The following is a 17,290-nucleotide window of genomic DNA, read 5'->3' as shown; positions in this document are numbered from 1 at the left end:
CCGAGTCTTCTTGATGAGTCCAATCTGCAAAGCACTCCAACGAGAAAAAACGGAAGTCAGGCTGCGGCGAAGGACGAAGGGCGGAAGGCTCGCTGGAGCGGACCGCTAAGCGAGACGAACCCTCTCTGCTGCTTAAGCTTCGTGAGGACAAGGGAATTAAAGGGACACCGGGAGACAAGTCCTGGAACACTTAAAGAGACGCCGCAACTCTGAAGCGAAGCGTCTTTCTGTTTGCCGGTAAGCCTTTTATAGGCTCTCACTTCCACGTGCTGCTTGGCTTCAGTTAGCGTACCTGATACACATGCTAACTTCATGAATATTCATAATCACAACAACGAACCACCATGAACAGCAAGCATTGGTACATGCAAACTACCAGAATTACTAGGATGTTAACAAGCATTGCTATTTACCAATCATGAACACTTTTTATGCATGTCATAAAATACCTCAAGGACTTAAGAAATAATGCAACTGTGTAAATTAAGGGGAAGAACTAAGTACTTATGACATAGTCTTCATTTACAATGCAGAACATTTAGTGGTCGATTCCGATTCGGGAAAAAAACCTTCCGTACGATTTGTATCTGGAGCCCTCTCCGTACGAATCGTACCCGTCCATACGAGTCGCATAGTACGATCTGTATTCCGGGAATCCGTCTGAATCGTTGCGATCCGTACATATTGCAAGGCTGAAACCGTGAACCGTACGACTCGTACACATGCCGTATGACTCGTACACATGCCATACAACCCGACGAGTACGATCCGGACGGGGGTAGGAGGACGCGATTTGTGCGGTCCACGTCAGGTAAGGGCGAGTCGTATGGAGAAGCACACAAACACATACACACCTAACGGTCCGTACACCCCATGATCGCAGGGGTACGGGGCGTACCCCTGCGATAATGGGTGTATGAGCCGTACCCATGTACGATGGGTGTACGAGCCGTACCCCATGTACGATGGGTGTATGAGCCATACCCAATGTACAATGGGTATACGAGCTGTACCCCATGTACGATGGGTGTATGAGCCGCACCCCATGTACGATGGGTGCACCCATCGTACATGGGGTATGGCTCATACACCCATCATGCAAGGGGTACGGTGCGTACACCCCATGATCGCAGGGGTACGTGCGTACCTCTGTGATCATGGGGGGTACGCACCATACCCGGGGGCCGTTCCGTTCCTGTTTTGTCACAAACTCTGCTTTTACGGCTGTTTTCAGCTCCTGTAGAAAAAGGGTCATAAGGTGCGTACCCGACACTTATCCTACTTGCTGGGTCGTAAAAACCAGCTGCGAACCGTACAGATGTCGCGTATAGCAGGATCCGAGGGAGAATCGTTCCTAGATTAGAGTCGTACGGTCTCTGTACGACTCGTACGGAGTACGGCTCCTGGTACAAATCGTACTTCGTCGTACGTACGGGGGACATTGCAGGGTACGATTCGTACGGGAAAAACGCTCCGAACGGCTATTCGGAGAGTTTTTCCCCAAATCGGAATCGGCCCCTTAGTGAATACAAACAATTTGAATGGACTTTAAACAGACTACTATTAACATTCTATTCAAGCTGCCTGCTGAGTGGTAGATCCATGCCTTATTTATTATACTATTTTTATGCCTTATTTATTATACTACTGTGGTGTTTGTGTAGTGTAGGGTAGTGTTTTAGGGTTTAGGGTAGTGCTGGGGGATCGTGCAGGGAAGTGATTGAGTATAGGACCTGGACTGGTGGTTGGAGGAAGGGTTGTGCTGGGGGTAGTGTTTTAGGGTTTAGGGTAGTGTTGTGGTGTTTGTGTAGTGTAGGGTAGTGTTTTATGGTTTAGGGTTGTGCTGGGGGTTCATGCAGGGTAGTGTTTGAGTGTGGAGACCGGACAGGGGGCCAGGGAGGGTCATGCTGGCAATACTACTTTATAATTACAAAACATACATGGGTGCTACTGGTCTGGTGATGTGTGGCTATAGCAGGAAAAATAGTGTATTAAAAAAATGAAAGTGTTCATACACAAAAGGAAGGAAAACCCATCAGCCCACCCGATGGCGGAGCATCATCATCTGGGATTTTTGAAAGAAAACTGGTATCTACTAGGTATCTCACTGGATGTAAACATGAGAATAATCCTAGTGTTGATCCTCTAGTGATGGAAAGCCAGACAAAGTGGTAAGGTGGTGCTGAAAAATATTTGCAGTGCTGGGATGAGTGAAAAAGAGGAAAGCTAAAATTGGCTATTATAATGCCGAAAGCCAAATTTTATTACAGGGTCATTATAATGCCAAAACTAAAAACAGTGTGCAGATAGTATTGAAAAAATTTTAACTATCAAATGATGGAAGAGGTCGTCATGTTTCAGCCATACAAGGTCAAAGAGTGGACCAGAGGCTTTCTTCAGGACATAGTTGTTTACACTACTGCAAAAAAGTATGATAAATCATATATGGATTTTTCCTACCATGTGGCAACTTCCGACGTGTAGGTGAATTTTTCCTTGGCAAGTAATTTCCTTCCTGTAAGGTCAGCACATAAGTATGTACACACCACAGATAAACACAAACATAAAAGAAAACACTACAGCATATATACATAGAATAGCCAGAGTATTTTTACTGTCAATGTATAAATATCAACTTACCCAAAGATTCTTGGGGAAAGACCTCACCTCTCCTGGCGCTCGCTCAGGTGATGAGGCCCCGCTCTACAATGAAATTCAAAAACGGTATGGAAAGCTCGTTATCATACCACTTAGTAATTCTTAAGATCAACATTTGCAATAAACCTTGGTGCTGAAGTTGCGAACCGGACAGCAAACTTATAACGCTACTTTATATTCGTTTTGATGAAATGCATTCTCACGCTATGGCAGTAAATCTAAAATACAAATGTAAGGTATAGTCAGAGTTCCAGGGGGCACTGTAACCTGAATAAAAAATGAAGCCTCTGTAACCAGTTTACAAAGGTATGCAAATATGCAAATGGTCTTTAAAGACCTGTTAGAAACTCAGGTGAGCCAGAGATTAGACTCCAGACACTGTCCAGCCGAGCCCACAGCTGCACATGAGACACATGGTGGGGAATAATTGACTTTCATAAAGAGAACAGAACAGTTGTGTATAAATTCAATATATTTTTTTTCCCAGTTTTGTATATCACCAAGTCAACCCGAAGTTTGAGGGATTTACAAAAGCACTGGTAACTCATGACCACTTTCATTTTTGTAGACACGGCGCGATTAGGTAATTTGCCCAAAACCACAGAATGTTGATCTGTGACTGGAATCCTAGAACCGGGCCGTTTTGCCACATCCCCCCTTATTTTATAAGAATTGTAAGCATCCGCAGCACCATTGAACATTACAATACACCCTTGCCCCTTCTAAAGTCAGATCTTCCCATTTCCAGACATTCTTCTATTATCCTTTTCAATGATAAGTTCAGATTTTCGCTACATTTGAATAAATTAGTTTTACCGTCTTCTTGTTACTCTCATGTGTTATTAAAATAAACTGGATAAGGGTTATACTGCAACCAACCTTGTAGCCCTGTGTCCCCCTCCCAGGCTGTTTCAGCCAATCAGTCACAGCAATTGGTGTCCAAACAAGCAGCACTGGCTAGCCGACAGCTCGCTGGCCTTGTTCCACCTGGAGCTGAAAATGATGGAAATTTGAAGCTGAGACAAAGGAGCTAAACCGGAGGAATTATACTTTTATTCTCTTTGTGTCTTTTTGAGATAAAAATGAATAAATGTGCAGGTTTTAAATCAAGTACGTCTGGCAGGTTGGGAATTGGTGTAGGAGAGATGGGAGAGACGCGATGGCCGAGGTGAGTGAGGCAGTGAATCCATGGAGGACCCAGGTCTAACAGGATTACTTTAGAAGCCATCCCAGAGAATTGGAATGATCATCCAACTACTACAGAAGTAATTTTCAAATCATCAGACATCATTAAGCTCCTCAAGTCATCAGCAACCTTTAGAAACTAGGCTTTATGATTTGAGGATGACTTGAAAATGACTACCTGATTACTTCAAAAGGTGGGATTGTTCCTGAAGACTTGAGGATGATCTGAAAATGACTTTCTGATTACTTCACAAAACAAGAGTGTAACTGATGATTTGAGTATGAGTACCTGATTACCCAATTTTCCTAATGAGGGCAAATAAAAATATCAGTTTGTTAGTATGCAATAGACTACATAGGGAGTCATTAAATTGAGGTAATTTCATCGGTAGTACATTGATATTGTACTTTGTTACAACTGGAGTGCCTTTATTTTGCAACTGGAAAGATATTTCTTTTGAATGAGTTCTATCTTTTGTATAAAGTTTTATTTTATCTATTAATTCCACCTAATGCCTAGCACATAGAAGCCCAGGTTAGATGTGCAGGACATCTAATCTGGGCTTCTATTGGAATTCTATAACGCAAATTAGCAAGCCTATTATCGCCGTTTTAGCGACAGTTTCCTCCTGCTAAAACGGCGATAATTTTAATGAGGTTCTTGCTAATTTGCCCCATAACTCCTTCATTCAGCACTGATATGTGCATTGATTGTGGCACGCAGCACATATTCTTAGACTAGAGCAGGCGCAGCACCAGTCTCTTACCGTTTATGCATGCACTAAATCTGTTTTTCCACAGGTTTTGCAATGTTTGAATGTAACCCTTGCAACTGATATGGCTTTGTCCTGACAGGATATTCATGAAAATTGAAAATTGATTATTGAATTTTCCCAAAGATTTAGAGAACTGAAAACTAAGCCAAGATAAGAGCCCAAGAATAAAATATGTTTGTCTACGAGAAACATCTGAATTATTCGCATAGTCCTTTTTGGGGACCTGTCTCTTTGCACAACAATTATTTTAAATAATTTGCCCTATATACTTCGTAAATAATAGCCTTTTCACCATTTTTCTTTGCAGGATCAAAGCACTGAAAGTATGTTACAAGATTGTCTGTACTACTGAATTTGAATTCATAATTTATCTATCTATATTAATGAACACATTTCCAGTTGCACTGTATTTCATACCACGTGAAAAAAAAATTTATGACTACGAACTACAAGTAATGAACTACTTCTTTGTGGCTTTCTACTCAGCTGAGGCATCTATTAAGGTATTGAAAACCCACAGTTTAAATGTAATTGCTTGTGTTGTATTTACTAAAAATATACAAACATATAAAAATATAAGGAGAATAAATAAAATTCAGTTTTTTCCTGCATTGATGCACTTCTTACAGCAGAAGAAATCTTAAATTTAGATCACATATAAGGTCTAAGCCCGTAGTTCTTAGCTTTTTGAGTTCTGTGGACCCCTGCTTAATCACTAATGAAAACTAGGGGCCCCTGACTAATCACATTTTAAAATTTGAACCTCAAAACTATATACAAAAATAGAGAAACAAGTTTACATCAAACAAATACATACATTATGAAATATGTTACTTAATTCACAAAAGAAAATATACAAAAATAGACATTTTCATTTTAAATAGTAAGGTTGGAGCTTTTCAAAACTTGAATTTATTTTTAAAAGACGAAGTGATATGTGAGCATATTAGCTTGCCTTTTTTTCTTTTGATGCATACTCTTTATGTTGCAGTTCATACCATTTCTTCAGTTGAGAACACCAATAATCCAAATTACATTCTGTTTGCTGTACTTCTTCTGCTCCCACAAACCAAGCTAAGGATAACATCCTAATTATAGCCCCCATTTGAAATTCCTTCACATTTACAGAACTTTTTAAATCTTCAATATTACCTTTTCCTACTTTATGTATCTATACCATTTAATTTGATGCTAATATTTAATGTTCCAACCCATCGCGGGCCAGCTCTGTAAGCCTTGGGGATCCTCAGGTGTCTGTGGGCCACAGGTTCAGAGCCACTGGTCTAAACAATCACTTAAAAATAGAACTGAGAAAAACAAGCAGAAGACAGTGAACTCAACTGAGAAAGGTTTATTGACAGTGGCAAGTGTGTGCTTTGGTCTTTTCACAAATGTAAATTAAGAGACGTCAATGCCATTGACATTATGAGTTATTACATACGATGGTAAAGGAAAGCATGTATTCATGCTAGTTAAGGACAATTCTTTTTATGACTTCTCAGTTATGAATAGTACCTCAACCCTGCCTTGGATTTTTTGCTTTTCAGCCAGAACATTGATGATGTATGGGGTAAGATACATCGTTTTAGGGATGGGATGCACACCATTTGATTTTTCTCCAGCTTGTCCGATGGTAGTTCGATATGCGTGCAGCTTGGTTAAAGTGCCTTGCCCAAGTGACACCAGAATCAACAACATATCTGTGGAGTGGGGCGTCATTATGCCCCAACCAAACACACTGGGAAAGATGCCACAATGGCAATCATTAATTCCTCATAAACCAATTTTTTCTTGTTTTATCCATTATTTTACTCCTCTTTTTCAATCTGAAATTTTAGTCCTCACACGAAGTCATGCGCCATTTTCCAAGTTTTTTAATGTTCAGACTGTGCCCCTCTGGACCTCTTGTAAGAACATGGCAAATCCGAAATTCATTCAAGGCAGTGTTTATTCAATTAATGAAAAAAACAATGCATTTCGGGCAAAGAAGTGCCCTTCATCAGGGGTCACTGTAAACAACAATAAAATGATTACCAATTAGTATTGATCATGTTTTAACATCTTGATAGATTAATCAATTACAAGTTAATATTCAGTTTGCCATAATGCACTTTACATTTCAACCCATTCGTGTTTACCCTCAGTAAGGCTCTCTATCTTTATTTTGTAAATCTCCCACCGTTAACATGACACACTGATGTTTCAATTAAATCATTTCCCAAAAGCTTTCTCCACTTCCCTCTCTCACCATTAAATATTCACTTTCTATTTTTGCGGTCAGACTGCGTATCCCACTCTTCAAACCACCTCTGTCCCTCTGTCTCCATGTCCTTCATGCTTTTTTAACACCATTCCAATTTGCAACAGTTTAACTCAAGTCTAATATACCTTCCATTAACTCTCCTTGCTAAACTGTCCTTGCTAAACCTCGCCTTCAGGAAGCAGCTCAAGACCTGGCTGTTCGAGCAGTAGCGGACCCCCCTCCCCTAGGGCCTTGAGACCCTCCGGGTGAGTAGTGCGCTATATAAATGCCTTGATTGATTGATTGATTGATTGATATTAGTTTATGCATTCAAGTATATTTATTGCCTATTTTCCCATATTTCCAACGTCTATTTATTTTTCTCTTTGTTACTGTTATTTCCATCATTTCTATACACATACCTGCCCCAGATTTTAAAACCACCTGTCCTCATCTCCATTCCAGAAAGTCATTATTCCTCCCATAATCCCTCCCACTTTTAAATACCTTCTGATTGGCCTACTGATTAGCCTTTCCCGCCATCAAGACTATTGAAAAACGTTGCTCTGGGAGGTGGACGCACTACTCCTCCCGTAATGCAGATTGACTTTTGCCAAGCTTAACCGAACTTTCCCGATCACATTATATAATGCCAAAATGGTTATCCTTATAAAAACTTTGACGATCTCCAAATTTCATTTCCATAGTAAATTAACACCAACTTTAAGGACGAACCTAGATGAGACATTGACCGTGTGAGTTGATACATTATCATCTGTTTTAACTTATTTCTCCATTTTCACCAGGCGGGTGCAATCCCAAGGCTGGGCAATCATATCGAATCATACTATTGTACGGTACACCGTGCCATACATTATAAGAATATTGCAAGTGACTGAAGAGTTTCATGACCATATAGACGTATGAAGCCAAAGGTAAATTTCCTATGTAAGATTGCGAAACTGAAGTGATTTGCATTATTCTTATCATGTATAACAGGCGGGACTTTACTCTTCAAAATACTTGGTCACACCATCACATTTCCCAGATACCACTTAAATACTAGTCTGCCAGATTTATCAAGGTTTTGCGTCATACGTGCACTAAGCAAGGGGGCACAAGAGCGACACAAAATCTATGTGAAATTTATCAAGACATGCACAGCCACCTTGCGTGGCTCTGCATTGGCTTGATAAAGCTAGAGTAATGCAAGGCAGCACAAATCGCTGCCTTGCATTTCTCTGTGACAGGGAGGAATACCATGGATGGAGCTTGGGTGTTTCCACGCATCCATGAATCTCCACACATTCCTAAATTTACCATTAGTGACTCAAAGAGAGAAAAAGCAGCAAAGCAAGATGATAAGGCTTGGAAATGGATTGCGGGGACATTAAATGATAAAACAAAGGTGTTTATTATACTCATGTTCTCTAGATCCCGATGATATACGGCTAATTTGGTGTCATGGAACATTACAGGCATAAAAAGGAATCTAGAATCTTTGAGGGTGGTAATTGAGGATAAAAACACTATGGGGCAGATTTATGAAGGACTTGCGCCGCCGGTGCGTCACTTTTTCCCATGTTAAAAATGACGCACCGGCGGCGCAAGGCCTTCATAAATCTGCCCCTATGAATCTTGTATTGCAGGACACCTGGGAAGTGCAAGTGGTGGTGATGAGTGTTTAGAAACGTTTTTGCACTAGTGCAGTTAAGGGCAAGTTTGGCCGGCCCGCATGGAGGGCCAGCTGTAATTATTAGTGTAAAATATGAGATTGAGGGTAGCATATTGTTTCAGGTATATACCAATATCCTGACAGTTTTGGTGAGTGGTATATTACCTGATAAGCAGGACAAGAGGGAGGTACACGCCTGCCCAGATTTCATATTAATTAACAGTTACTTCCACCTGAATAATACACTGGATAACCAATTGGAAGAGCTTGTAGCCCTGATGGATAGATTGAGTTTACATTTCCCAAAGTTTTCGATCATGTTGATGAGAGATCTCAAGGCTAAAAACCCATCTAATCCAGTAAAGGATGAGCTTCAAATAGAGAAAGAAAATATCCTGGGTAACACGTACAAGTACTCAGAGCTTCACCAAGGTGACTGGAGAGAGAGGAAACAGGGTCTGTTGCTTTATAGCTTAAATATACCTATTGTGAATGGCAGATATGTGGAGGATCAGCCGGATAAGGGCTATTTCGATAATGGAAGAGTGTCTACATTAATAGATGATGGTCTGATCTCTACCAAATGTTTTGGCTTAGTTAAGGTCCTAGTGGTAGGTGGTATAGTTAACAGGCAGTGATCATGAATCTCATTCTTACACTGCAAAGGGACGCTCGACTACGAGATCAGTGGCAACACTATCCAACAATATACAACTTAAATAAGTACAGATTAATATGGACTGGCAAGATGAAACGTATTATACAAAATGAAATTAGTGAAGTACTGAAAGTGCAATCTTCTTTGACGCAATAGCAAACGGAACAGGAGATTGAGATGTTAATTGCCTTTTTAAGCGAATTTGCAGCAGAAGACTCAAAGCGTGGCAGGGTCCGGAAGGATCCCGTGTATTGGGCTAAAAATACAGTTTAATGTAAGATTAAATAAGAAGATAAGGGAGGCCTGTAAGAAAGGTGGAGGAAATAGGGATCATTTATTTCAAATTATTTTGATTTGGTTTTAAAGTCATCACAAAGACATAGCACAATTGTAACATGCTCATTGCAAACCAAGAGTTACAGGGATCACATATGGGTTACAGCTTATTCACAAGATCTTGGTGAGCCAGGTCGTCATTATTCTTGCCTCTTCCATGAATATTCTGACACCATTAGGCTCCCATCTAATACAGGACAAGAAGGCTCTTCAAGTCTACGCACCAGCGGCATGTCACAATTTATATTAATAAACATTACATTTTCTATACAGCGAGGAAAGAGAAAAGGAAATCAAAGAGAGAAAAGAAGAATAGAACATTGATGTCATGGTGTATACATAGATAAGTTGGTCAGGAGGGTAGTGGGTCCGGCCCAAGCGAGAGTCGTCCCCCTGGGGGTGGGGTCCTAAGCCTCCAAGGACGAGTCTCAGTGTTTTTATAAATGGAACAGATGGAAGGCTCTTTGCACGCTAACATTGGAATCCCTTCCGATAGATATCCCACCAGCGGTGACCATATATAATCAAACCCTTTTCTCGTGTCCTCCACGGCAATTGCCCTCCACAGCCTCGCATGCCATTGGGTTAAAGATAGTGCCTCATGCTTCTTCCATGCTGCTGCTACTGCCATTTAAGCTGCATCTAGAAAGAGTCACATGACCGACCGATCTCCCAGTGTTTGGCGGTTCAGGGTCGGGTCCCTCAACCCCAGTAGCATGTGTTCATAGAATTCAGGATGGGATAACCTAGTATGCTTTTTATTTGGGATAAAACCTCGTTCCAGAATGGCTGAATGGAGGGGCAGTACCACCATATATGGCGAAAATCCCCCAACAGAACGCAACCCCTCCAGCATCTGTCAGAGGAGTTTTTGAATATCTTGTGTATCTTCCGGGGGTAAACATACCAATCATACATGATTTTGTAGTGAGCTTCTCTAAGAAACATCGATCTATTGTATTTGGTAATGTCTCTACATAAGTGATCCCACTGTTTCCCCACTACTGGGTTGTCCAGGATTGTGTCCCCAAATTTTCTGTGTTTCGTGGTGGATCTTGATCTCAGCACCTGAATGAGGGCATAGAAAATGGAGATGCACCCTTTGGATATAGTCCACGATTGGGCGCATTTCTCTATTGGGAGCAGGTCTCTGGTGGTGGCAAGCAGCTCCAGAGGTTGCTTCACCCAATGTTTAAGCTTTAGATAGTGGATTTCTTCCTTGGCAGACAGTTGTAATTGTTTCATGCATTCTCTAAAGGTAAGTAACCTTGCTGTATAAATCGGAAACCATAAGACAGCCCCCTGCCTTCCATGCATCAAATGGTGCCTCTTGAAGACCTGGAGGGAAGGCGGTGTTAAAGTGAAACGGATTGTAGGGAGACAGGAATGTTGTCAACTGTGAGGTCATCCCAGACCCGTAGCGTGGTAGCTGTTGGCATACTAAGGTAGGCATTGGGTGGTCTATCTTGCTTTTGTTTCCAAAATAGGTCCCAGATGGTCCTGCCAGTTACCTGCCTGTCTATGTGGAGCCAGTGGTTGTGGGAGGCTTGCAAGGACCACTCCATCATCACTTGCAACTGTGCGGCTCTTGTGTACCCCAACAAATCCGACAGAGACTGAGACAGGCCTCCATCTTTGCACGGCCTACTGAGAAGGTGATGTGAAAGGCGCGCCCTCTGCCCCAGCCAAACAAATGTAATGGTCATCCGTTTTATCTCCCTAAAAAGTCCTTTTTCTACTGGTATATGTAACCCCTGGAAGAGGTATAGCAGTCTGGGGAGAGTGTTCATCTTTATGGCATTTATCTTGCCTATCCAGGAAATATATGTGGCGCTCCATTTGTCAAAGTCGGCCTTTAACTGTCTCAGTAGGGGAGGAAGTTGGCCCTGTAGAAATCAATAATATTGGGAGTGAGCTTAATGCCCAAGTAGGTGATTTCTTTGCTTGTGCAACGGAAATGAGACGCTCCCTCCACCCCCCTCCACATCTCTCATGGTAAACTCAGATTAAGTAACAAGGATTTGCCTAGATTGACATTGAATCCCACTACTTTTTTGAACAGCGAGAACTTAGCCTGAATTGCTGGAAGAGAGGTCAAAGGTTCTGTGAATAGGAGAAGCACATCATCTGTGAAAAGCGAGATCTTGTGATCATCTGTGCCAAATCTCACCCCTCGTATGTCAGGATTCTCTCTAATTTTGTTCGCTAGGGGCTCAATACAAAGGGCGAAGAGTAGGAGGGACAGCGGACACGCCTGTCTCGTCCCCCTGCCAAATTGAAGGAGTCTGATGCAGCTCCATTTACCAGGATACGGGAGCTAGGGGAGTGATAGTTGGCCTGAATCATCCATATAAAGGTCTTGCTGAACTCAAAGCGTTTCAACGCACGTAATAAAAAGGTCCACTCAACGTGGTCAAAATCTTTCTCCCTGTCCAGCAAGAGAAGAGCTGCTGGGATGTGTTTTTTTTGGACCTTTTCCATAATGTGACTGATTTGTCTTAGGTTATCATGGGTCTGGTGCCCCTTAATGAACCATGATTGGTCTGGGTCAATAAGACCCGGGAGAACGGTTTCCATATGACTAGAAATATTTTAGAATAAATCTTTGCATCCAGATTCAAAAGAGCAATCGGTCGATAAGAGAGGCAAGCTTTGGAGTCCTTTCCTGGTTTATGGATCACTGCGATAAGTGCCTCCCCCATGGTGGGAGTGCCCTGTTGTTTAGATGCAATATCATTAAATAGGGTAGGTAAATGAGGGGTCAGTTCTGGCACAAATGTGCAGTAGAAGTGGTAGTAAACCCATCGGGCCATGGTGCCTTTCGTAATTTGAGCGCATCTATCGGTTTCTGGACCTCCTCGTTCGAGATAGTTTTACCAGGTTGTCAATGGACCTTTATGTGACCTGCGGGAGGACCAAAGAGTCCAGATATCCCGATTGATCATGCAGCCTTGGCTCCTCTGAGGTGTAGAGAGTACCATAGAACTCCCCAAAGGCATTTGCCTTCCCTTCCTCCATTAAATGGGAGACGCCTGTGTCATCCACTATTAATTTGATGTACTCTTTTTTCTGTTTGGCTCTAAGCTGGCGGGCTAACGGAGAACCCACTTTGTTCCCCACCTCATACTCTATGTCCTGTAGGCTCAAGATAGTCTTTTCTGCCCTGTTGGTGTTTATGGCCTGCAGCTTTCCCTTAATTGAGGTCACTCTCTGTGGCATTTGTACTGATGGGCTCCCCTTATGTGCTTTCTCTGCATCCTGTAGTTCCCTTTTGAGCATGAGTCTCTCCTCTCTCTCTGCTGAGTTTTAAAGGTAGTTGCCAGCTCCATACATTTACCGCGGATAACCACCTTGGATGCATCTCAGTTGGTTGTATGGGAGGTGAATGGGGGATCATTAATCTCAAAGAAATCTTTCATTGCCTGTCTAAGTCTGTCTCTCAAGAGTCTATCCCTACAGAGGAAATGAGGGAAGTACCAGTGCACATGCTTTGTTCTCGGTGCAGAACAGCTGAGGGCCATCTCAAGAGGAGTATGGTCAGAAAGACATATCGGTTGGAAATTGGACTTTAAGACAGCATGGAATGTTGGTTGGCTTATGAAAATGTGATCGATTCAGGAGTAAGTCCTGTCCAAGAAGGGGAAGAAGGAATAGTCACACATGGTGGGATTAGTTCCCTTCTACACCTCCCCCAAGACCAGATGTTGGAGGTTTGCCCTAAGTGCCTTCCCAAAAATTCCCCCGCCACCCTGTGTGGGAGCGTCGTGTCTAGTCCCAGATCTCAGATCAGGTTGAAGTCCCCTAAAAAGATAATATCCGCCTTAGCAAACTTTTCCAGGTTTATTAAGAAGGAGAGGAGAAAGTCCTGCTGGCCATCGCTGGGTGTATATACTACTGCAAACGTAAACATTCGACCCCCAGTTCTCCTTTAACCATCAGGTATCTGCCAGCCTTATTGCATTTTGTGTCTTGAGATTGGAACAGGACCCCTGTGTCAAAGAGGAGTGGCACCTCATTTAGCTTTGTGGCGTGAGAGGATCTAAAAATGAAAGGGTAAGCTTTATATTTTAGGCAGTGTTCCTCAGTTTTTTTTAGGTGTTTTTACTGGAATGCGGCCACTTTAATATTATGATCCACCAGGTATTTCCACAGGTGCTGCCTCTTGCTAGGAGAGTTAAGGCCCCTAACAATCCATGTTATACAACTAACTGCCATTCAAATCTGGATGGGTGCTGATCTCATCACCACAGGCTCAGTGCTCCGCCCGACCCAGTAAATAGAAGTCTAAGCAAGGCCACCATGACATCTAACTTACATAACAAACAGTACCAACAAGAACTATGAGTTCGGAGATTCCCCACCAAAGAGGAGAACCCCCCCCCCCCCCCACGAAAAACTCCAGGGTCAATCCAACTTCCGCTTCCAAGACCCCTTTACTCTTAGCAATTAAGGCATGTGAATATCATTACTTAAGGGCTATGGAATTGTATTTTCACCCCGACACCTCTATGCAGTAGCTGCTTGATTATCTTCTTGTAGGAATGTCTTCATCCTCCCTAGCAATTGAGAGTCCTTAACCCCATTGCCCCTCTGTCTAATTACCCCCTTACCGCACCCTTGGTGGGGATTATTATTCCACTGTGCTACCAGGAGGAACAGTGCAGCCACAAACCCCAAAGTCTGCTCAAGTTCAAATATCTTTATTCGATTGTAAACCTTACAATCATAAAAGCACAATTCATAGACATACAGTTAAAAACAATCCGACTATTTCATTTATGAGACAAACATTTCTTTAGACAATAAAAAAGACAGAAGTAACAGGCAGAGTGAATATTTTTTAAAAATATATAAAAAGTTACAGCACAATAAAAAAGTTAAAAATACCTAACGGCAATAGCAGCATAATTATCCCTCCATACTTTTCCTGAAGGTAATTGCTAGTTTCAGAAAACTACAAACAAATAAAGTGCAATCGCATTTCAAAAGTTGAAGGTAATAAAGTGCTGGTTTTATCTGTGCAAATTTCAGTTTTTTGAGGCAAGGTTTTAGATATAGCCTCCGAGGTATTATGTAATAAGGGCAAATAAATAAAAAGTGTGCCAGATCTTGCGGAGACTTGCAAGCTGGCAACACCTGACCTCGATGGGCCCCACTTGGTACCGCCAGTAAGAGATGAAACAGATCAAAACGGAACCTTGTTAGTAGATAACGTCATAGCCAGTCATGGGCCATGATATATATGGTTCCATTTGTAGACAGGTTTTAAGTAGAACATGTTTCCTAACACTGTCCTTCTGCAACTCAACCTCCTCCGGGCGGTATACATGGTTATCATAAATGTGTTTTTCACAAAAATGACATCTGATTTAGTGATGAGGTTTGGGGTTAAAAACAAATCTGCCCGTCCTATTTCGGTAAGGCGATCATTAATATACTTCGGCCACGGGACCTTGAACCTGCCATACCATGTTAAGGCTTCTTTTAATATTTCATGGGTGAGAGGTATATCGTTATTAAGCCAGCAATTCAACCAACACAATACGGGATTAGCTGCTATTCTATCACTTAAGTAGGGTACACCTAGCTCCTCGTGTACTGAGAAATTTCCGGTTCCCCTTGGCAGCCTCAGTATTTTCTTCAGGAAATTATTTTCTACAACCTCCAAATCCCTCAACTTACTGTAGCCCCAGAGCTCACTTCCATAGCAAGCGACGGCAACACTCTTTGCCTGGTGTAGTTTAAGTAAAGCAGCCACCGGGTTATTACCAATTTTTCTCGCAAAGCCAAGTATGGCCGCATTAACACGAGTTACCTCGCCCCTCTTCTTGAGAACAGCAGGGCCCCAAGATAATTGGTGATCAAGAAGGACCCCAAGGTATGAAAAGGTATTGGTGGTTGGAATTTTTTCCCCATTTATGCAAAATAGATTACATTTTCGTGATCCTAGGCCTGTCTTCATAGCATAGGACTTAGAGTTATTAATACTTAGGCCTCGGGACTCCATAAAATCAAAGAAGGAATTTAAAAGTGTCTGGAGGCCGATTGCTGTCCTAGATATAAGGACAGCGTCGTCCGCGTAGAGCAGAACAGGGACGCCTTTTCGGCCTACATAGGGGTAATCGGCTCCTGTTTTTAGCAGATGCTCCTCCAACTCGTTGATTTACAAGTTGAAGAGGAATGGAGCCAAGATACACCCCTGTCGAACACCCCGATTTATTCTGATATCCCCCGTCACTTTCAGGTCTTGAGTATATCGAACATTAGCTCTTGTATCGGAGTGCAGGTCAGCCAGAAAATTAATTAAATTCTTCTCTACACCCATCTTTAGCAGGGTGTTCCATAATTTGCCTCTGTCCACGCAATCAAATGCGGACGATAAGTCCATAAAGGCCATGTGGACAGTTCCCTGCTTGGCCAGGGTATATTTACCTAAAATCAAATATAGATTCAGACACTGGGTAACTGTCGAGTGACCAGGTCTGAAGCCATATTATATCGGGGATATAAGATTATTTTCATTTGCCCATGTGGTTAACCTGTTCAAGATTATACCACCTACCACTTTGGCTGCAGAATTGATTAAGGATATTGGCCTGTAGCATAACGGGCTGCTGCGATCGCCCTTTTTAAACACGGGCACTATGGTCGATAACCCCCAAGACCTTGGGCACCCCGAGATTGCAGCTGCGTTTACTACAGCAGTAAGGACAGGGGCCCAAAAAGAGATACAAGATTTAAAAAGGTCCGGAGGCAAGCCATCCGGGCCTGGGGCCTTATTACTAGTTAGTCCTTGGATACCCCCTTCTACTTCGTTAACTGAAAAGCACAAAGAATTCTCCATAGGAGTTAAAAAAAACATTTTCTGCCTGTTGCTCATTACTTTTAAAGATTGCACTAAAGTGAGTAACCCAGTCCTCCTCTGGGATATTAGTGCCAAGTGCTATGTCGCTAGGATTGTCAAACGGAGGTTTATTAATAATTTGCCAGAATTTGCTGTTATTACCCAGAACTGATGGGTCAAGGAGAGACTCCCAGGTACAAGCCTTAATATCTTTTTTCTGTGTAGCTAGTGATTTTTTATAAATCAGTCGCAGGTTTTTGATTTGGCCTTGGTCTCTGGGTTCTCTGGGTCAAAGTCCGCTCATTTCAGTCTGGCGTTTTCTTGCTCCCACGCCCCATTGTTTGCCACGGACCACCACCTTGTTGCTCTTCCTGCTGCTCCCTTTCACTATCCCTCAAAGACAATGCATGTCTAGGTGAGGAAAGCTTGACTCCCAGGCGGTCAGCTGCCTCCTCCAGTTCTGTGCAATGAAGGTGTTTACTTTATTGTCCCATTATTGTCCCATTGAAAAGCGATCCCCAATGGGTATGTCCACTGGTAATTTATTTTCCACTCTCTCAAGGTTTCGGTGATGGGCCGGAATTGTTGCCGTCAAGCTAGCATGGCCTGGACCCCATCCTAGAAAAGCATGCACGTGGCACTCTGGAAGAAGACCTTGTCTCTATTCCTCGCCTTCTGTAGGACCAGCTGGTATTATCTTAAAAGAGCTGAATTTCGCCAAGACGTCACAATGTCTTCGATTATCCCCATGGAACCGCGGCCCCACTCTGTAGAACCACTCAAGCCTCCCCCGACGTAGGAGAAAAGACCAACCATGAAGGCTTCCAGGTCTGGGCCCACACAGCCTTCTTCCAGGCCTCTGACTCGTATATTGTCTCGACTAGACCATTTTTCCAAGTCCTCGCACTTGAGCAAG

The 17,290-nt window shown here is 42.5% G+C and overlaps 1 protein-coding gene across 1 annotated transcript in view; it reads left to right on the top strand.

The window, feature by feature from the left end:
• LOC147733269 (sperm-specific sodium:proton exchanger-like) overlaps positions 1-17,290 on the top strand; it is a 7,973,824-nt gene that overhangs the window by 4,784,129 nt on the left and 3,172,405 nt on the right. The window contains exon 15 of the mRNA XM_086956195.1: positions 4,927-5,122. Within this exon, the coding sequence (XP_086812321.1) occupies positions 4,927-5,122 (196 nt within the window). The remainder of the gene's footprint in view (positions 1-4,926; positions 5,123-17,290) is intronic.

The sequence above is a fragment of the Lissotriton vulgaris genome, chromosome 2_1 (assembly GCF_964263255.1).
Source record: "Lissotriton vulgaris chromosome 2_1, aLisVul1.2, whole genome shotgun sequence".
In the NCBI taxonomy this organism is placed as follows: Eukaryota; Metazoa; Chordata; class Amphibia; order Caudata; family Salamandridae; genus Lissotriton; species Lissotriton vulgaris.
Note: the sequence above shows the minus strand (reverse complement) of the source record. Positions and strands in the feature narration are given on the sequence as shown.